Source organism: Oncorhynchus mykiss, chromosome 11 (genome assembly GCF_013265735.2).
Source record: "Oncorhynchus mykiss isolate Arlee chromosome 11, USDA_OmykA_1.1, whole genome shotgun sequence".
In the NCBI taxonomy this organism is placed as follows: Eukaryota; Metazoa; Chordata; class Actinopteri; order Salmoniformes; family Salmonidae; genus Oncorhynchus; species Oncorhynchus mykiss.
In genome coordinates this window covers 41,468,474-41,491,187 of record NC_048575.1, presented here as the reverse complement: position 1 = coordinate 41,491,187, position 22,714 = coordinate 41,468,474, and the positions used below count along the sequence as shown (strand labels likewise).

Sequence of the window (22,714 nt, the reverse complement as noted above, 5' to 3'; positions counted from 1 at the left end):
CTTGTTATTTGATTGTGTTACTTTTTATTATTTTTTACTTTAGTATATTTGGTAAATATTTTCTTAACTCTTTTTGAAATGCGCTGTTGGTTAAGGGCTTGTATGTAAGCATTTCACGGTAAGGTCTACACTTGTTGTATTCGACACATGTGACAAAAAGTTTGATTTGATGTCACATTTGATATTGATGATTATGTTCCACAGTTATGCCATATTTATGAACCCTTTATAAAGCATGGCATACAGTTATAGATGCTTTGTAACAATTATGTTGTGTTTATGAAGGCATTATGAAGACTTTATGAGCCAAAAGTAATTTAAAGCGGAACGTTATGGTCCTGGCACCACCCTACGCCAGGGCCCTCACCTCCTCTCTGTAGGCTGTCTCATTGTTGTTGGTAATCAGACCAACCACTGTTGTGTTGTCAGCAAACTTGATGATTGAGTTGGGGACGTTCGTGGCCACGCAGTCATGGGTGAACAGGGAGTATAGGAGGGGGATGAGCACGCACCCCTGTGGGGCCCCTGTGTTGAGGATCAGCATGGTGGAGGTGTTGTTGCCTACCTTCACCATTTGGGTTGGCCTATCAGTAAGTCCAAGACCCAGTTGCACGGGGGGGGGTTCAGACCCAGTGCGACGTGTGTGTGCGAGCGTGCGTGCATGCGTGCATGTTTAGGAATGCCAACTTCACTCTTTTCCACAAGGTTGCCTGCCCCTCCAATAACACCATCGTCACCCTTCACCCTTGACCTCTAAGTTTCCCTGAGGACAAGCAAGCAGCAAACTCCACTTCCCTGTGCAAGAAAAAAACAAGCTCCCTCCCTACTGACTTTGAAATATCCTCAAGCGTTGGGAGACTGTTGGATGGCCCACTTTGGCACGGACCTACTTGTGTCAGAGTGTGGAGGCCGATGCCGCTGGCTATCGCATAGTGTCTGACTGAGTGAAGCTCTCTGTGGGTGTGGTGGAAGATGCTTGGTGTTTTGACAGCTAGATGTAAGCTCCAGTATGGGCATTGGGCATAGGGCATTGGGGTGAGCTGCCGGGCTTTTGAGAGTAGTGTCTGTGTGTGAAAGAATGTGCCTCCTTTTGGTGAGCTCTGGGGCGTATGTCTCAGGGTCAGGGGCTCTCGGGGCACAGAGAGAAAGAGATACAGACAGGCGGACAGACATTACTAGAACATACAGAGACCGGCTCAGTTTTCCAACCTTGATGTAGTGTGTGTGTGTGTGTGTGTGTGTGTGTGTGTGTGTGTGCGCGCGCACTGAAGAGAGCTAAATCAACAAATATGGCAGAGTCTCCTTAAGAACACTTGCGTGTTTTTTTTTTAAGAATTGACTTTGTTTCGATAATATAACTCCCTTCCTTGATCTATGGCCTCATCTCATTCTCAACCCACCGTTCATTACAGTACACCAGCAAGGAGACATTTCCACACACATTTAACGATAATGTTACGGAGGCCTGCAATTTTAATAACATAGTCATAAAACACTGATACAAGCCTTGTGCTTCTTGCAACTGAAATAGGGCAGCCACAACCACAGCATGCATTTGAAAGTTCGCTCACAAGGTCTCTCCTTAACAAGCGCTGCCTTTCCAAATTCTATGACCCCGATTGCAAAACCAAGACCCCCCGTTTTATACAACATTCCAACCCCATCATTCATGGCGTTCCATTTGAGCCATGCCAGAGGGGCCAGGGGGCATCACTTTCTCAGGACTGGCTGCTGTGGGCACTGCTATAGACACTCCCAGTCAGTGGCATGTATTCATGGATGCCAAGGGAAGCCAGGCTTCTCCAAATATTTGACCAATAAAAATTTTTTTTTTTTTATGTAGCTCTGCGTTTTCATAATTTTCAGTCAATTAGCAAGTGGCTGAATCTCACCGGAGAAATCATCCCAGCGAGGGAAACAGCGCCCCTCTGTCTCTTCCGATTCGGATCATTTAATATGTTAGGCCGCTGGCCTGAGACGATTGAAGTTCAATATGTAGCCTAGATGTAGCCTAGTAGGCACAAGTTAACTAGTTAGCTAACTTAGCTGCTTCCTTGATGCCCAAGTGAGGAAGTTAGGCTGGCAAGTATTTTAGCTCGGTAGACTATGATAATAAAAACTGAAAGCGTATTGTATGACAGAGCCATAGACCGTTTTGCCAGGCAGTGCTCCTGTTGTCTTTGTGCTTAGTTGGGGGTTCTAAATCAGTAGTTATTTAGTAAAACTGTCGAAAACATTAACTTGCTTGACCATGCTGCAGGTCATACATGCAATATTTGCTTTGTGGACTTCACCGAACAGATGTTGCTCTCCAGTTTTGTGACGTATGTGTAGTTTATTCTGCCACTGTGTGACTGTTGTCTTTCTGTTGTCACAGCCTTATTATATATCACGGTGGCGTATGAACGAACGGGTTATAGAAAAAACAACGCAATTATCACAACATAGGTTGTAATATGGCTTTTCTTTACTGGCTTGGCATGGCTTCCACTGTGATTTTACCCCTGCACCTCTACTGCTCCCACCCCTGTATGGTGAGGGCTTTGTGTGTGTGTGTGTGTGTGTGTGTGTGTGTGTGTGTGTCGGCTGACGGACAGGGCTGAGTGAATGCATTGACAAGACTGTGGGAACAGGGGGCGTAAACTAAGCTGTTCCCTAGCAATAACAGGCTACACTCCTCAAGCCTTTCTTTTGGAAAATGCAGTACCTAGATCCACCAGGGGATGTCAGCCTTTTCCTTATACATAGTAGAGCAGTGTATCCCAACCCTGGTCCTCGAGTACCCCCAACAGTACACATTTTTATTGTAACCCTGGACAAGCAGACCTGATTCAACTTGTCAACTAATCATCAAGCCAACAAAACGGTGTCCTGCCGGGGGGTACTTGAGGACCAGGGTTGGGAAACACTGCAGTAGAGAAGGCTTTTTGGGTAACTCATTTAAATGTTGGTCCTAATTCCCACCTTTAATGACAACATTTTCATCAAGAGGTCAGAGGTCATCTTCCTCAGGTCCTGTTTGATTTCATTAAAGAAGGTAATTAATAGCATACAGTGTGAGGGCCTTTCTGTTCTTGTATGTATCATTAGCATCATGTATGTATCATTAGTCAGGCACCTACATTTTGGACTATGCCTATATAAGTGTGTATGACCATAGGTATTTTAATTTGAATGTTGAACAAGGTTATAGTGTTTGATCAAACATTGGACATGTAGGTTCGAGACTACTCAGATATAATGGCACCTGTTCTTCCTTGATTTACTATGAATCGGATGTGCACATTGTCAATAGTGGGCCAACCTCAGCACTGTCATGAATAGGCCGAAGGCTAAAGGTCACTTTTATTATTGTAACCATAGTAATGACCTTATGACCTGTGATGCCAAAATTAACATCCTACAGGACACATTGTCTGGTCACAGTGTATGGGTATTAAGTGTTAAATCTATGCCCTTATAATGAAAATACAAAGTAATGCATTCCATTAGATAATTTTTTATTTGGGGCTTTTATTCCCCTGTGGGTAAGCTTAACATTCCAGGCATTGAATTCCCAGACATTCCGTCCATGACAAAGAATGGCTAATTCATTATACAGGTGGGGAGGCTTACCTTTCTCATCTACAGTGCCATCTACAGTATGTGCTCCTATATTTACAGCAGTGGCTGAGCACATGACTGTTGGTGTCACTGTGTGTGGTATGTAGTTGCCATACCATTGAACTTACTTAACTAGCCAGAGAGCCTCACAGTGATGTTTGGCAAACATTTAGCTGAATTTGAAAATGTTTGTGTGTTGTTTTTGGTGAGTGAAGTACCCTATAGTCATTTGGTTAGCTTGCAATATTAGATCAAGTAATGCGACATCAATAACTGTGTAATAGGCTGTGTCAAGTATTTAAAAATTATAGATATTCAACCTGAATGTTTACATCTACAGTGTGCGTCAAAAGACACGAGTTGAATTTGTGGCATTGCTGTTAATAAATAAAGCAGAAAGACCAAAGACAGAAGTGGCGTGTTTTGAGTTAAACGGGGCGGGGAAACCTGCTTCGGGGCGGTAACAGGAAGAGCACAGCTCCTTACCATTGGCTCCCATCCATCCCGATCTCATGACGCAGACCCATGGGGGTGTGCTTTAGAACAAATCAGCTGGAGAAACAAAAACACCGACGGGTGCCTCATAGGTGACATAGTTAGAACTAGCGATGGTTAATATTTCACCAAATAACCCCAGTTTTAGGTAAAAGTTCAGAGTTAGTGCTTTAGCTAGATGCAAAGGAGTTAGTGAGCAGCCTGGAATCACTGTAAGAGAACAGCGAGAAGAAGGAAGATGCTATCTTTGTGACAGTTTTTGGGCAACATTCACAGTAACGTTGGTTCTCTCAAGGCTTTTGAGTTAGTTGACAACTCTTCTTGCCTCCGCTCGTCTCCTGTGCTCGGTCGAACTTGGCGCGGAGTGGCATGTGGGTCAATACCGGAACAGTCGGAAGGTAGGGGGGAAACGTCAGTACAACAGTTTTGCATCCACATGGTCACGTGTTCACTTTGTGTTTCGGTTTGCTTTAGGAGATTATGAAATAATCTCTCTATTATGAAATAATCTCACTGGTTCCGAAAAATTGGAACTGTCAACAATAGGCTACAATTAGCCTCTTCGCTCCGGGAGACTTGTAGGCTCCAATGTAACACGAATAATGACGGTAGTTTTTGTTGTTGTTGTGCGCAGGTGTCCTGCTGCTTGAAAGCTGCTTGCATTTCGTTGTGGTGCAGCAATAGGCTGGGTCCGTTACGCAAGAGTGTCAATGCATCTATTTTGGGTTGTATCCCATTTACCCGCTACGTTAACATGCTTTGGTCTATCAATTCTAACTCGATTGACGTTGGACTTCCAGTAGTTTCCTGTATATTTTGGGGATAATTCTTGTCAGCACTGGAAATGCAATGAAGTAGTCTATCAGTTTCCTACAAGACTGGGTCTCATACAGTAGAAAAAATACAAATGAGCCAGATGCTTGGTTATGAATGGCTGCACAGACAATCAGTCAAAACACCCTCCATTGATGTTTCTTGTTTCCCTCAATGTTTTACCATGCACTATTTCATAGAAAATCTAAATAGCAGTTCAAATGGATTGTTGCTTTATGATCAACATAACACACAATCTGCTCTTAATAGTGATCCAGGTCATTCAGAGGGTTAGATTACACTATGTGGCTGTAGCAGTGTCACAGCTAAGGAGACTGCCAGTCAGTACTCCAAATCCCATGTTAGAAACGTGCTTTGGTTATATGTTGGCCAAACCCAATGTGATGTGCGGAAAGGTGACATTTTCTTAGGGAGGACATGAGAGGTAGTGTACTCCCCAAACATGTTGTTATAAACACATAGCATTCCATCCGCTTAGGCCCTGTGCTCAGGAAGTAGAATTTAACATTGTGCTAAAAAAAATGGTCTGCTGCTCCTGTCATTGAATGCCTGCCTTTAGTTCATATTCTATACCTTATCATATGTATTCATTCTAGAGGATACAGGACAAAGCAAGGCACTATAGTGACCAGGGCCTGTTCTGTCTGTGTCAACAGTTAGGAGATAACATGCTGCATTGACCCACATGGAAGAGGCAGCCAGCAGTGTATGTCTTGAGTGGCTACCGCAGTGACAGAGAGCGAGGGAGAGAGAGGCTGTTGAGGGTGACTGGGGCAGACAGGCAGAGTCATGCCCAATGCCAGAGGCTGAGACTGCCAACCATGACAGAGCAGAGGCACCCAAGCTGAAGGCCTGAGCTGAGTGGAGTGACACAGGAGTGACAAATATCCTGCAGTCCAAGGTAACACGGTGTTCGTGTGGGCAGCTGGTTTCCTGGTACATTTGTGAGTGCAATGCTTTCACGTAAAACGCGGACAACAGTATGAATGTTGCGAGGGAGGTTCTTTCTAATGATAAGTCGCCTCTTTTGAGATGGCAATGACAGTTACAGTTTGTGTGTTTTTAAGTGCATTTGGTGTTGTGCCTACATGTGCCTAAGCAGTTAGTGGTATTCCCAGGTGATGTTTTGGTGACGTGTACATGGCGCTTATGAAGCGCTGCATGCATATTGAAGTGTGAATGTGTGTATTGATGTGTGTATTGTGTACATGCATTTGTGTGTGTGTGCCAAAAACCCAGGACAGTTTAATAGTACAGGACGATGTAGCTGGGTGCCCCTGCCTCTCCCCTGGACCTGTATACAGCCAGGCAAAAACAGCAGACTAGACCAGACTGCCTTATATAACCAGTCTGTGCCCCCCTCGCCTGTGGCAGCCGCTGTCGCCACAGATCCCTCTCTGTGTTCTCTCAGACACACACACACACACACACACACAGAGATGCACAGATCCACAGACACAGCACACACACATACCTGCTCTTCTGTATGCAGAACTGCATCAATACATAGCCTATGGTTCACATTTTGCGAAGGTGTGAGCGCCCTACCTATCAGCGATTAGTAATTTTCCATGAAGGGAGGCGACTTAACAGTCAGTTTAAAACGTCCCAAGTTTCTGCAAATGTCATACATTTATAATAACACATCTGTCTTTTCATACTTGGGATTGTTGTGTGTGTGTGGTGTGTGTGTGTGTGGTCATCCTCAGAGGGGTGTTACAGGCAGCCAGCTGTGTCATGGTGTTAGGGTGAACTCTAGCCCTGAGGAAGAGGAGGTGGTGGGGGAGGAAGAGCAGGATGAGAGATCGGGTTTATGGAGCGCTGGGGTCGAACGGCTGCTACCACTGGAACGGTTACATAACTCAAAGGGAGAGAGATGAGGGAGTGGAGAGAGACGCGTCTGCCTGCTGCTCATCGCATGGCCCTAACAGAGAGAGAGAGACAGAGAGAGAGAAACAGAGGGGAAAGAGAAATGGGTCATTCCATGTAATTTCAGCAAGTCATGTCACCCACCTTTGCATGATTGCTCTGAAATGGTTTCTGTATCTAGAAAAAGATAAGATTAGCATTCCTGTGACATTTTTTAATATATCATTTGATCTCTGAGAAATTAAGCTAATTGTTTGCACCCAAATTGGCCATTTTTAATGTACAGTATTCATATAATATAAAATAAATATTGTACCCAACATCCGATTAGGACCATAATTCTTCTTGACAATTAGTAATACCTGAAGAATCCAATAAAATTATCAATAGCCACCCACAGACCCCCAAAGCCAATCCCACCCCAACAACCAGTATACAGTATCAGTTTTCTATGTCTGACAATATGGAGCTGCTGCTTGGAGTATTGCTTCTTCAACCTTTGTAATGTATTCCCTGTGAATCTAGTGATGGTATCAACTCCTAAATATGTGAACTGCACTTTTTTTTAGCAGCATCGTGGTGAAGCACTTTACAATTATGACTCACCACCTGGATTCGGTCTTATGTAGCAAAATGTGAAATGGTGTTTTTTTACATTGGATAAAAGTAGAGACAGAGCTACAAAATGGCATATCATACACTGCATTTGTGGAACAATGGGTAAGCAATTCTGCTTTGAAAGTTGATCAACTTGAAAAACTCACTTTAGAGAAAACCTCCAAACATAACGATGGTCCTTATGGCCAAACAGTTCTATTTTTGTTTCATCAGACCAGAGGACGTTTCTCCAAAAAGTACGCTCTTTGTGCAGTTGCAAACCGTAGTCTGGCTTTTTTATGGGGGTTTTGGAGCAGTGGCTTCTTTCTTGCTGAGTGGCCTTTCAGGTTATCTCAATAAAATACTTGTTTTACTGTGGATATAGATACTTTTGTACCTGTTTCCTCCAGCATCTTCACAAGGTCCCTTGCTGTTTTTCTGGGATTAATTTGCACTTTTCACACCAAAGTACGTTCCTCTCTAGGAGAGAGAACGCGTCTCCTTCCTGAGCTGTATGACAGCTACGTGGTCCCATGGTGTTTATACATGCGTACTATTGTTTGTACAGATGAACGTGGTACCTTCAGGCATTTGGAAATTACTCCCAAGGATGAACCCGTCTACAATAGTTTTTTAATGAGTTCTTGGCTGATTTCTTTTGATTTTCCCATGATGTCAAGCAAAGAGGCATTGAGTTTGAAGGTATGCCTTGAAATACATTCACAGGTACACCTCCAATTGACTCAAATTATGTCAATTAGCCTATCAGAAGCTTCTAAAGCCATGACATTTTCTGGAATTTTCCAAGCTGTTTAAAGGCACAGTCAACTTAGTGTATGTAAACTTCTGATCCACTGGAATTGTGATACAGTGAATTATAAGTGAAATAATCTGTCTGTAAACAATTGTTGTAAAAATGACTTGTGTCATGCACAAAGGGGATGTCCTAACCGACTTGACAAAACTGTAGTTTGTTAACAAGAAATGTGTGGAGTGGTTGAAAAACAAGTTTTAATGACTCCAACCTAAGTGTATGTAAACTTACGACTTCTACTGTAGGTAAACAATGAACCTAGCTAGCTAACAGAACACTAGATTGAAATTAAACCACTTTCTGTCCAAATTTGAAACGTGTAAAATATGAAAATGTATCTAGCTATCTTCCCTGCATACATCAACATGCCTCATGGACGTGTCTCTCTGTCGGGAATGCCATACCACGGTTGCCCTTAGTTTGAAAATGTAATCCGGAGACAAGTGTTTTCTCCATCTCTTTAGCTATCATATTCCAATTCCACTCATTTCAAAAACTTGATCCTCCAGAAAATGGAGAGCAACACTTATGCAGCTCCACTACACAATACTTTTTTTTTAAAGCCACGTTTGACAGGATTACCAACACAGACTGATGAGCTCAAATAGACAGACACCTTCAATGTGGCAGACCAATCTGAAATCCTCTCTTGGCATGTCCAGCCCACTCATTATCTCAGCCAATCATGGCTAGAGTGGGAAGGTTGCTAACTCTTTCTGTGGCTTAACCAACAAGGCTCGTAATTTTAACAATTGTATTCGTATTTACAGATGGCATTCAAGTTTGTTATTAAGGCACATGAAAGTTCACATGTTCGAGAAGGCATTTCTGCCAAAAAACACATTTTGATTAAAAAACACAAAATGTTTTTTCAAAGGCTCTCCTGTAAAGTTGTGACTTGCGACATACGCCTAGTCTCCTGAATCGGGTCACAATTCACCATGAGTGCATAGGGGAGAGTGGGGCAAAGGCTAACACTGGTCATTTGTAGGGTAACTTGGGGTAAAATGCCACCCTACCTCAATCTTTTTTGGGGGGAGTGACTGAACATTTTTTGATGAGACAGATTAGATTTTTAGTTGTTAAAGAGTAGTGTCAACCAGGGAACTTGTTTGGGGGGGAAATTATGACATGAAGTGGTTTCTGTTGGAAGTACAGGCAGGGGGCATTACCCCAGGTGGCGGTTTACCTCAAGTTACCATAACAGGTATGCCTAAATTATATTCACTGTGTTTCAGGAATGCTAATCTTATCTGTTTCTAACTACAGAACAGTTTCAGAACAATCTGAGATGGTGGGTGTCGAAAGGACAGAGAGTAAAATTAGAGCCTAGTGAGAGAAAAAGGCAATAAGGATGGTGAGCAATGGAAACAGTAAAAGAGAAAAGAGTAGTGGATGGAGAAAGGGAGAGTTGAGGAGGTGGGGAGCTGAGTTGTTCAGTCTTTCTCTATGAAAGCCCCCACTGCACTGCACTGACCCAAACCTGTACTGAGACACTCCTCTCAAATATGCATGAGGCTGTCTTTGTCTGTTATTTATCTGCACAGACCACCTGCACAGTGACAGTAGCACTACAGACCAGTGGTTAGGGGATGATGGGGGGGGGGGGGGGATTGCATTGAAGGGGAGTTCCCTCCCCCCTTTGTTTTGGGGGTCCCCTCAGATATTTTAATTAGTATCTCCCCAAAAACATGCGTAAACGCAATGAATATAATTTAAGCCTACATGTTAGGGTAACTTGTGGTGTGGCACCTCTGCCTGTACTTCTCACGGAAACCACATCACATTTTTTTCCTTAAACACCTTCCCTGGTTGCCGCTACTCTTGCTCAACTATAAATCAAATCTTTCTCATCACAATTTAAGTCACTCCTCCACCAAAAAAGATTGAGGTAGGGTGGCATTTTACCCCAAGTGACCCTACAATTGGCACATGTTAGATTTAGCCCCACTCTCCCCTATGCACTCAAGGTGAATTGTAAAGTGCGTCACCATTTTAAACTTGGGGTTTAAAATGGTGCAGTTCCCGCATATTTATGAGTTGATAAATAAATAAAGTAGGAATGGAAAGCTGAGATCACCCCCTTTTTAACAAAGCCATTAAAACTACAGTTTTCCCCGCGATTGCAAGAATTGTTGTGCATTAACTGCTTGTCAGAATGCAGGTTTCCCTCCCTATCGTAACTTGATTGCGCCTCGAGAGAGGAACATTTATCTCGCATAGAACACACAACAACAAGCCGACTAGGTACATACATAAACCATTTTAATATGGGGTTGTCAGATTTCTCTTCATTCCTCGTTTGCAGAGGAAAAGTAAATATGGATCGTTCTAGCATCTTCAAAGTGCACCTCAACAGATTTTTTTTTACGCACACATTATTGGGGCAACATGGATCTTGATCCAGGAGGGGATTGAATGTCTCTGCTGTAACCAAGAAGCTTGCTCTTGACATCTAGCCACTTAGCTAGCAAGTCAGCAAATCAAATGCATAGCTGGAGCCCTGAGCTGAATATAATTTATTCAACACATCATAGATTTATTTTAGTTATACTTAACTTATAAGCAGTGGCGTAGCACGCATCCCACATTATTGATAATCGTTATTGAAATATAGTCGGTATTTCTAAATACTCTGGTATACGGTATAAACGGTATATCACCCAAGCCTAGTGTGTGGTGTGTGTGTGTGTGTTTGCTCCTTGGCCAGACGGAGTGTAGCAGAAGGTTTGTTTAAATATGTGGATGAAGGGGGCAGCAGGCAGTGTCACAGTGATCCTCTCACTGCAGTCTGACGTCTGTCAATAATTATTGAACCTTTATTTAACTAGGCGGCCTACCCCGGCCAAACTCTGACCCGGACGACGCTGGGCCAATTGTGTGCCGCCCTATGGGACTCCCAATCACGGCCAGTTGTGATACAGCCTGGAATCGAACCAGGGTCTGTAGTGACGCCTTTAGCGCTGAGATGCAGTGCCTTAGACCGCTGCGCCACACCCCAGTCACAGGCATCTAGGGTGTGTAAAGGTGAAGTTTCCCCTAGAAATTGCTCTTGGGTCAATTTAGAATTTTCCCCGCTAATAGTGAAGGTAAGGATTGGGGGAAGGGAAGCTGATCAAACCAGAGAAACAACTGGATTCTCATTCACATGGAGCCATACCCATCTAATACCACCTTTCATTACTCGCTTTTTCCATTATCAGACGAAGTTTGAACAATCTGTTAATATAAAGGTTGAAATAAGGCCAGCACTGATATAGAGATATATTATATATTTGGATTTGTGTATGCTCTTTTCCACAGCAACATGTCCCAGTAGCACACCCAAAGTATTCGCCTGCACCTTCCTCAGTGTGTCTGCTTTCCACTATTTAATTTTCAATCCTTGTAATACAGGTGACAGCCTAACAGATGATGTCTAGACTGCTGCTTTACACGTGATATGTATAGTAGTGGTCACTGGCTGTGAATGAAACTCTACACTGCTCTCACAGTGTCTAGTTACGGCTTGGCTGTGAGAGGCAGGTGCGTGCGTGTGAGAGACCTCTGCATAGTCAGGGTGATGGTGTAGTGCTCCAGGACTTCTGTCTGATCCCCCTGAGAAACTTTCCACTGCTCCCAGTTACATCACAGCTCACATCTCCCCATGCCTCACAGCCTACCTAAGCCTATTAAAATGCCAGACCCACGACCCCCCCCCCCCCCCCCCCCCCCCCACACACACACACACACAAGGTCTGCAGGACATGGGCGAATAGTGTCATATTTTTTTTCAAATATTGTAGTTGCGATTTGACTTGCGATATATACCAGAACACTTGGGTGAACTGTTGGAATTATAGAAATTGAATGATTTATATTAATGGAAACATACAACAATCTTATAGTCAAATGCTATAGCCTATTATTGAATATGCAACTCCTGTAATGAAGCAAATAATATAACGTCATTTTTAAACATTTGCCCAAATGCAATTTGCAAAAAAAAACACAGTGAACCTATTGCGAGCAGTTACATATGCGAAAGAGGTGAAAATCTCTGTTAGAAACTTATAAAGAGGGGGAATCTAAATGGCAACAAGTATGGGGTTGCTGTTGTGACTAGGATTGTGCCTACGGCTTCTGGACAACGAAAGAAAGTTTATATAAAATCCAATAGAACAGGAGAGACAATTGCCTCCACGTTTCTATGGATAGACTTTCACGTGGATACTTTGAACCAAGGTAAGGCATGCTTCATTGTTTGTAAAGTAAAACATTCAGGTTTCAAACAATTATACTTCCTCAGTCTCACATTGCAAAGTGGTGTGTTGCAAAGTGTAAGCAGGCTATACCCTATACATCTGGATGGCGAATTATGAGTTGAGATTGAGATAAAAATAGCTTATTTTTTTTAATCGTGGCCACCATTTTTATTTATTTTTGGAAATGTTTTTTTTGTTTATATATTTTTATCCCTTTTTCTCCCCAATTTTGTGATATCCAATTGGCAGTTAGTCTTGTCCCATCGCTGCCACTCCCCTATGGACTCGGGAGAGGCAAAGGTCGAGAGCCATGCATCCTCCGAAACACAACCGTGCCAAGCCGCACAGCTTCTTGCCGCACTGCTTGCTTAACCTGGAAGCCAGCCGCACCAATGTGTCGGAGGGAACACCGTCCAGCTGGCGACCGAAGTCCACTTGCAGACGCCCGTCCTGCCACAAGGTGTCGCTAGAGCACGATGGGACAAGGAATTCCCGGCTGGCCAAACCCTCTCCTAACCCGGACGACGCAGGGCCAATTGTGCGCTGCCTCATGGGTCTCCTGGTGACAGCCTGGGATCGCACCCGGGTCTGTAGTGACTGTGCCAATCTGGAGGAGGCCTCCAAGTTTTAACACACGATTGCATTTCGAATTGTTATTTGTTGCGCTTACAAAAGCAGGCTTCACTCCAGTAGCCTACAGGCTTTTTGAAGAGCTACTCGCACACTGTCTAACAGGTGATAGGCTATTCCACTCCTCAACCTCTCTATGCAGTGTGCATATGATAAATAAAATGCATTGTGACTTAACACGCAGCAATTTAATTCCACAAAATTCTACAAATGAACCTACAGACCGATAAGCATGACCGGTCCAATAACAATTAACCGTTAACCTCATACTAAAAACTCTGTGGTGGTGTTGATCCCATAGGAATGACTGTCCGACACGTATCTTTATTGCTCTACCCACCTTGACAAAAGGAACATCTTTGTGAGAATGCTGTTCATTGACTAGAGTTCAGCGTTCAACACCATAGTGCCCTCAAATCTCATCACTAAGCTAAGGACCCTGGGACTAAACACCTCCCTCTGCAACTGGATCCTGGACTTCCTGACGGGTCTCCCCCAGGTGGTAAGGGTAGGTAACAACACATCCGCCACACTGATCGTCAACACGGGGGCCCCTCAGTGGTGCGTGCTCAGTCCCCTCCTACACTCCCTGTTCACCCATGACTGCATGGCCAGGCACGACTCCAACACCATCATCGAGTTTGCCGATGACAATAGTGGTAGGCTTGATCACAATAGTGGTAGGCTTGATCAACGACAATGATGAGACAGCCTATAGGGAGGAGGTCAGAGACCTGGACGTGTGGTGCCAGCACAACAACCTCTCCCTGAACGTGATCAAGACAAAGGAGATGACTGTGGACTGCAGGAAAAGAAGGACCGAGCACACCCCCATTCTCATCGACGGGGCTGTAGTGGAGCAGGTTGAGAGCTTCACGTTCCTTGGTGTCCACATCACCAACAAACTAACATGGTCCAAGCACACCAAGACAGTCGTGAAGAGGGAACAACAAAGCCTATTTCCCCTCAGGAGACTGAAAAGATCTGGCATGGGTCCCCAGATCCTCAAAAGGTTCTACAGCTGCACCATCGAGAGCATCCTGTCTGGTTGCATCACTGCCTGGTATGGCAACTGCTCGGCCTCCGACCGCAAAGCACTACAGAGTAGAGGTCGACCGATTTATGATTTTTCAACGCCGATACCGATTATTGGAGGACCAAAAAAGCTGACACCGATTAATCGGCCAATTTTTTACAAATGTATTTGTAATAATGACAATTACAACAATACTGAATGAACACTTATTTTAACTTAATATAATACATCAATAAAATCAATTTTGCTTCAAGTAAATAATGAAAAATTATCAATTTGGTTTAAATAATGCAAAAACAAAGTGTTGGAGAAGAAAGTAAAAGTGCAATATGTGCTATGTAAGAAAGCTAACGTTTCAGTTCCTTGCTCAGAACATGAGAACATATGAAAGCTGGTGGTTCCTTTTAACATGAGTCTTCAATATTCCCAGGTAAGAAGTTTTAGGTTGTAGTTATTATAGGAATTATAGGACTATTTCCCTCTATGCCATTTGTATTTCCTTAACCTTTGACTATTAGATGTTCTTATGGCACTTTAGTATTGCCAGTGTAACAGTATTGCTTCCGTCCCTCTCCTCGCTCGAACCAGGAACACAACGACAACAGCCACCATCGAAGCAGCGTTACCCATGCAGAGCAAGGGGAACAACTACTAGAAGGCTCAGAGCGAGTGATGTTTGAAACGCTATTAGCGTGCGCTAACTAGCTAGCCATTTCACTTCGGTTACACCAGCCTCATCTCGGGAGTTGATGGGCTTGAAGTCATAAACAGCGCAATGCTTGATGCACAACGAAGGGCTGCTGGCAAAACGCACGAAAGTGCTGTTTGAATGAATGTTTACCCGCCTGCTTCTGCCTACCACCGCTCAGTCAGATTATATGCAACGCAGGACACGCTAGATAATATATAGTAATATCATCAACTATGTGTAGTTAACTAGTGATTATGATTGATTGTTTTTTTATAAGATAAGTCTAATGCTAGCTAGCAACTTACCTTGGCTAACTGCATTCGCGTACCAGGCAGTCTCCTTGTGGAGTGCAACGAGAGAGAGGCAGGTCGTTATTGCGTTGGACTAGTTAACTGTATAAGGTTGCAAGATTGTATTCCCCGAGCTGACACGGTGAAAATCTGTCGTTCTGCCCCTGAACGAGGCAGTTAACCCACCATTCCTAGGGCGTCATTGAAATAAGAATGTGTTCTTAACTGACTTGCCTAGTTAAATAAAGGAATAAAAATGTAAAAAATTAAATCGGCAAATTGGCGCCCGAAAATACAGTTTTTCGATTGTTATGAAAACTTGAAATCGTCCCCAATTAATCGGCCATTCCGATTAATCGGTCAACCTCTATTACAGAGGGTAGTGCGTACGGCCCAGTACATCACTGGGGCCAAGCTTCCTGCCAACCAGGACCTCTATACCAGGTGGTGTCAGAGGAAGGCCTTAAAAATGGTCAAAGACTCCAGCCAACCTAGTCATAGACTGTTCTCTCTGCTACCGCATGGCAAGCGGTACTGGATTGCCAAGTCTAGGTCCAAAAGGCTTCTTAACAGCTTCTACCCCAAGCCATAAGACTCCTGAACAGATAATCAAATGGCAACCCAGACTATTTGCGTTGTCCCCTCTTTTACGCTGCTGCTACTCTGTTTATTGTCTATGCATAGTCACTTTAACTTACATGTTACCTCAATTACCTCGACTAACCGGTGCCCCCGCAAATTGACTCTGTACCGTCACCCCCCCCCCCCCCCCCCCTGTATATATCGCTATTGTTATTTTACTGCTGCTCTTTAATTATTTGTTACTTTTATTTTGTATTTTTTACTTAATACTTATTTTTTCTTAACTGCATTGTTGGGTCAGGGCTTGTAAGTAAGCATTTCACTGTGATACCATTTGATTTAATATTGCGATCTCTCTCCCGCTCCTCCTTTCCCTCCTATTTGTCCACGTACAACTCTCAGAGAGAGCTGTTATTGGTCCACTCCTCTTGCACCTTCTTTGGCCATTACGTGAAGAACTGTTACATAAGGATAAGATGTAGGAACTTTTACGACTTCCTCTATTGCGATACTGATGTAAACCCACATGCCTCACTATGTGTCTTAGACAGAGGAGACGAGAACTAGGGATGGAGCACAGATTAATCCTAGAGTAGACAGGAACTCCCTCTGTTCCCTCGGAATCTCTCAGGGTTTGCTCACTCTCTTCCCTACTCACATAGGCTAAGGTAGGCTGTACAGTACCATTTGTTTTGGCCCCGCACCTGAACACCTGCTGCTCAGTGGCTTTGGAAGCTCTAGGACTTCAATGGACGTGGAATATTCCAAAAGGGAACATGATGTTTTTTTGTAGCTTTTATTAAGCAAGACCTGACATTGTTTTTTTTAGGCCTGTAAACAATATTGTCTCGATCTGTAGCAAATGGGACATAAAATGTATGAGAGGAGCAGGTGTTGGTGGGAATGAGTGGAGGTGTGGGCGGGGGGGGGGGGGGCAAGCGGGATTGCCGCTGTCCATTGTCTCTTGTGTCCGATGAATGGGTGCCATTTTTTTGGGCCACTACTGTGTGTCACTGCAGGGACGAAGTGCCACACCGCCGCATCTATGTCAATGGAATAATAATAAGCCTATGAATCTTTCAAAACGGCCCATTTATGGGACCACGGTTTGTTCAGAGTGATAGGACAGGATTGCAGGTTTGGTCTGCCCATATCAGCTGTATCAATATATCACCTGGCAGAGGGGGAGGGGGAGTGGTGTCTTTCATGAGTGCCCCTCAGCAGATGGGATCATCATTCACTCCTCCAAAAATAAAAATCTGCCACTGGGGCTGTGCTCTGGTTTATATAGTTGCCTCTTGTTCTCTCTCTCTCGCTCTCTCCTTCTGTTATGACATAAATAGCCACTCAGTTTTTTATTTCTCTGCCCCCGTACCATGTGTTCACTCTGGAGGAGTTTGGCTGGAGCTGCTCGTTACTGGTCAGTGCGGACTCGGGCTTCTAGCCTTGGCCAAGCTTTTCTGTTGGTGATTGATTTAGGAGCTACCCTGGCTGTTGTCTTGGCCAAAAGCCGTTCAGTATTGTTCCGTTTGTACCTGAATACTTTACTCAAAGACATGCTCTGGAACTTTGGTGACTAGTAAGTCTTTTTTTTAAACATTCCGCTTTGGTATGGATGTGTCAATGTGCCGTTCTATATTCTATGAACAGAGTTACTTTCTAACCCCCGCTCTCTCCTTCTCCCTCTCTCTCCCAGGGCCCTCTCCATGGATATAGACACAGACTATGAGCGGCCCAACGTGGAAACCATTAAATGTGTTGTGGTAGGGGACAACGCGGTGGGCAAGACTAGGCTCATCTGTGCCCGCGCCTGCAATGCAACCCTCACACAGTACCAGCTGCTCGCCACCCACGTGCCAACTGTCTGGGCCATTGACCAGTACCGCGTGTGCCAGGAGGTGGGCATGGACCCACGCGACACACACACACACACACACACACACACACACACACACACACACACACACACGCACACACACACGCACACAAACATGCACAGCCTGAAAATAATTGGCTCATGCTGTGGTGTGGTGTGTGCCTGACCGTCTAGGTGTTGGAGAGATCACGGGATGTTGTGGATGAGGTCAGTGTGTCCCTGAGACTATGGGACACCTTCGGTGACCATCACAAAGACAGACGCTTCGCGTACGGCAGGTGAGGAGGCACACAAACATGCACACACACACTCACTGAGAGGCCGTGGCTACTTTCGGGTCAGGGTACTTGTTGTCCAGACAGATTCTGGTAACTGACATAATAACTCAACCTGCCTGGCTATAATGCAACCCCCTACAATGCAACACCCCCGCTCCAGTGTCTAAGGCCATGGCATTGTAAAGGATTGACAATATTTAATTTGGCTAAAATCTACCCAAATTCCCCACCGTTCACCTCAGGAGACTGATGTGGCTTTTGGGCTTAAGCACACACACACTATTACATATACACACGCACTGTCACACGTGGTCATTGTGGCTGATATGTGCGTACTGAAAGCTAGATACAGTATCAACAAGATCTCATAATTTCCCTTTGAAATGCAACGTATTATGGAGGAACTTCTATTTGTGACGCAGTAATTCTGTGTGGTTACAGAGTTATTTCCGTGTGGCTACAGGGTTAAAACAGAAGCAACTCAAAGGTTAGCAGTTTAGGCATTAATTCAAAATGGTTAAGGTTAGGGCTGTGGTTTGGGGAGGCTGGCCAACCTCATACCATAAGTATGAGTATAGCCTAATAGCTACAAAAGTCTCACGTTGCCATACCTCCAAAACCACGTCGTTGTCACATTAGGGAAGACTGGTTCGCGTTAAGGCTACTAGGAAGGTAACTACAAATACATTTTAGCTAAGGGCAGCTGTTTAGCTGGTTAAACAAAGGTTAGCCATGTGAAGGGGAAAATGTATGCCCAAGTTAAGAAAGCTTTCCGCACTGGCCGCCTATTTCTGGGTGCTTTTCAAAGCCTATTGGCTCCAATGACTGTAATTTGCTCAATACTAGGGGTTGATAAATAAAGTTGAGATCATTAGAAAGGAGATATTCTACTATTTTCTACTGTAGGTAGGTAATTCAAAATGAGTTTACTCTGTTGTTGCTAGCGATATTCATTAAAACATGTATAACTTTATTTCTTGATATATATACAGTTGAAGTCGGATTTTTACATACACTTAGGTTGGAGTTATTAAAACTCGCTTTTTCAACCACTCCACAAATTTCTTGTTAATTAACAAACTATAGTTTTGGCAAGTTGGTTAAGACATCTACTTTGTGCATGACACAAGTACTTTTTCAAACAATTGTTTACAGCCAGATTATTTCACTTATAATTCACTGTATCACAATTCCAGTGGGTCAGAAGTTAACTGTGTTGACTGTGCCTTTAAACAGCTTGGAAAATTCCAGAAAATGATGCCATGGCTTTAGAAGCTTCTGATAGGCTAATTGACATCATTTGAGTCAATTGGAGGTGTACCTGTGGATGTATTTTAAGGCCTACCTTCAAACTCAGTGCCTCTTTGCTTGACATCATGGGAAAATCAAAAGAAATCAGCCAAGACAGAAAACAAATTGTGGACATCCACAAGTCTGGTTCATCCTTGGGAGCAATTTCCAAATGCATGAAGGTACCACGTTCATTTGTACAAACAGTAGTATGCAAGTATAAACACCATGAGACCATGCAGCCATTATCCCGCTCAGGAAGGAGACGCGTTCTGTCTCCTAGAGATTAACTTGCTTTGGTGCGAAAAGTGCAAATCAATCCCAGAACAACATTAAAGGACCTTGTGAAGATGCTGGAGGAAACAGGTACAAAGTATCTATATCCACAATGAAACGAGTCCTATATCGACATAACCTGAAAGGCCGCTAAGCAAGGAAGAAGCCACTGCTCCAAAACCGCTATAAAAAAGACATACTATGGTTTGCAACTGCATATGGGGACAAGATTGTACTTTTTGGAGAAATGTCCTCTGGTCTGATGAAACAAAAATAGAACTGTTTGACCATAATGACCATTGTTATGTTTGGAGGAAAAAGGGGGAGGCTTGCAAGCTGAAGAACACCATCCCAACTGTGAAGCACAGTGGTGGCAGCATCATGTTGTGGGGGTGCTTTGCTGTAGGAGGGACTGGTGCACTTCACTAAATGGATGGCATCATGAGGCATGAAAATTATGTGGATATATTGAAGCAACATCTCAAGACATCAGTCAGTAAGTTGAAGCTTGGTCGCAAATGGGTCTTCCAAATGGACAATGACCCCAAGCATACTTCCAAACTTGTGTAAAAATGCCTTAAGGACAACAAAGTCAAGGTATTGGAGTGACCATCACAAAGCCCTGACCTCAATCCTATAGAAAATCTATGGGCAGAACTGAGAAGGCGTGTGCAAGCAAGGAGGCCTACAAACCTGACTCAGTTACACCAGCTCTGTCAGGAGGAATGGGCCAAAATTCACCAAATGTATTGTGGGAAGCTTGTGGAAGGCTACCCGAAACGTTTGACCCAAGTTTAACAATTTAAAGGCATTGCTTACAAATTCTAATTGAGTGTATGTAAACTTCTGACCCACTGGGAATGTGATGAAAGAAATAAAAGCTGAAATAAATAATTTTCTCTACTATTATTCTGACATTTCACATTCTTAAAATAAAATTGTGATCCTAACTGACCTAATACAGGGAATTTTAACAAGGATTAAATGTCATATAGTTGAAGTCGGAAGTTTACATGCACCTTAGCCAAATACATTTAAACTCAGTTTCACAATTCCTGACATATAATCCTAGTAAAAATTCCCTGTCTTAGGTCAATTAGGATCACCACTTTATTTTAAGAATGCGAATATTTCAGATTTTGTTTCTTTCATCACATTACCAGTGGGTCAGAAGTTTACATTGCTCCTAAGGATGAAATTGCTCCTAAGGATGAATCAGACGTGTGGAGGTCTACATTTTTTTTCTGAGGTCTTCGCTGATTTCTTTTGATTTTCCCATGATGTCAAGTAAAGAGGCACTGAGTTAGAAGGTAGTAATTGAAATACATCCACAGGTACACCTCCAATTGACTCAAATGATGTCAATTAGCCTATCAGAAGCTTCTAAATCCATGACATCATTTTCTGGAATTTTCCAAGCTGTTTAAAGGCACAGTCAACTTTGTGCATGTAAACTTCTGACCCACTGAAAATGTGATACAGTAAATTATAAGTGAAATTATCTGTCTGTAAACAATTGTTGGAAAAAAGTATTGTCATGCATAAAGTAGATGTCCTAACCAACTTGCCAAAACTATAGTTTGTCAACAAGAAATTTGTGGAGTGGTTGAAAAACGAGTTTTAATGACTCCAACTTAAGTGTATGTAAACTTCCGACATCAACTGTACATACATACATACATACATACATACAGTACCAGTCACAAGTCACCAGTCACAAGTTTGGACACACCTACTCATTCCAGTGCTGGGTATTTTTATATTCCAAGGAAGACGTACATGTATATTTACTCTCCTCCATCAGACAGACATAACGGGATCATCTCTATCCCTCTCACCCAGACCTTTCAGACATAGCACTGATCCTCACCCAGCCAGCTAGCAGGACTTAATCCACACACACGCACGCACGCAAACACACGCACGCACGCACGCAAACACACGCACGCACGCAAACACACACACACGCACGCACACAATGAGAGCAGGATGTTTTGAGTGACAGAGAGTGTGCATGCGTGCGCGGCTGTGTGTGTGTGTGGCTCTGCTCCTTTTCAAATTGTCAGTGACTCATTGTCTGTGTGTGCTCAGCCAGCCTGCAGTCAGCTGATAGCACAGTGCCAGCTCAGCTGTTCTCTGCCCGTCTGTTTGGGCGCTGTGGGGCTCAACATCTTGCCCTAAACCCACCCTCAGATCGCCATGCCACCCCATGCAAGCACCCTTATTTTATTTTAGTATTATTTATTTCACCTTTTTTAACCAGGTAGGCTAGTTGAGAAAACGTTCTCATTTACAACTGCAACCTGGCCAAGATAAAGCAAAGCAGTGCGACACAAACATCAACACAGAGTTACAAATGCAATAAACAAACATACAGTCAATAACACAATAGAAAAGTCTATATACAGTGTGTTCAAATGAGGTAGGATACGGGTGGTAAGGCAATAAATAGGACATAGTGGCAAAATAATTACAATTTAGCAATCAAACACAGGAGTGATAGATGTGCAGAAGATGAATGTGCTTGTAGAGAAAGAGAGGGTCCAGATTGTCTAGCCCGGCTGATTTGTAGGGGTCCAGATTTTGCAGCTCTTTCAGAACATCAGCTATCTGGATTTGGGTGAAGGAGAAATGGGGAGGCTTGGGCAAGTTGCTGTGGGGGGTGCAGGGCTGTTGACCGGGGTATGGGTAGCCAGGTGGAAAGCATGGCCACCTGTAGAAAAATGCCTATTGAAATTCTCAGTTATCGTGGATTTATCGGTGGTGACAGTGTTTCCTAGCCTCAGTGCAGTGGGCAGCTGGGAGGAGGTGCTCTTACTCCATGGACTTTAGTGTCCCAGAACTTTTTGGAGTTAGTGCTACAGGATGCAAATTTATGTTTGAAAAAGCTAGCCTTTGCTTTCCTAACTGCCTGTGTATATTGGTTCCTAACTTCCCCCAATCAACTACTTATAAGTATGCTCACACTGTCCTCTCTCTGTACAAGAGTATTTCATAGGGTTTGTTATTTGATCATAGGGTGTATATATATTTACACACCGTTCAAAAGTTTGTGGTCACTTAGAAATGACCTTGTTTTTGAAAGAAAGGTACATTTTTTGTCTATTTAAAATAACATCAAATAGACCCGAAATACAGTGTAGACATTGTTAATGTTGTAAATGACTATTGGAGCTGGAAACGGCAGATTTTTTTTTTTGGGGGGGGGGGGGGATATCTACATAGGTGTTCAGAGGCCCATTATCAGCATCCATCAGTCCTATATTCCAATGGCACTTTGTGTTCGCTAATCCAAGTTTATCGTTTTAA

The 22,714-nt window shown here is 43.5% G+C and overlaps 1 protein-coding gene across 5 annotated transcripts in view; it reads left to right on the top strand.

Annotated features, from left to right (window-relative positions):
- LOC110535706 (rho-related BTB domain-containing protein 2) overlaps nt 1-22,714 on the top strand; it is a 97,732-nt gene that overhangs the window by 29,900 nt on the left and 45,118 nt on the right. For 2 of the 5 annotated variants that reach the window (XM_021620893.2, XM_021620892.2), the window contains exons 3-4: nt 17,382-17,583; nt 17,736-17,839. In XM_021620893.2, coding sequence (XP_021476568.2) covers nt 17,392-17,583; nt 17,736-17,839 — 296 coding nt within the window. In that variant the 5' untranslated portion in view covers nt 17,382-17,391. Of the gene's footprint in view, nt 1-4,145; nt 4,497-5,588; nt 5,834-17,008; nt 17,265-17,381; nt 17,584-17,735; nt 17,840-22,714 lie in introns of those variants that run through there. The other 3 variants (XM_021620895.2, XM_021620891.2, XM_021620897.2) reach the window with 3 other exon arrangements.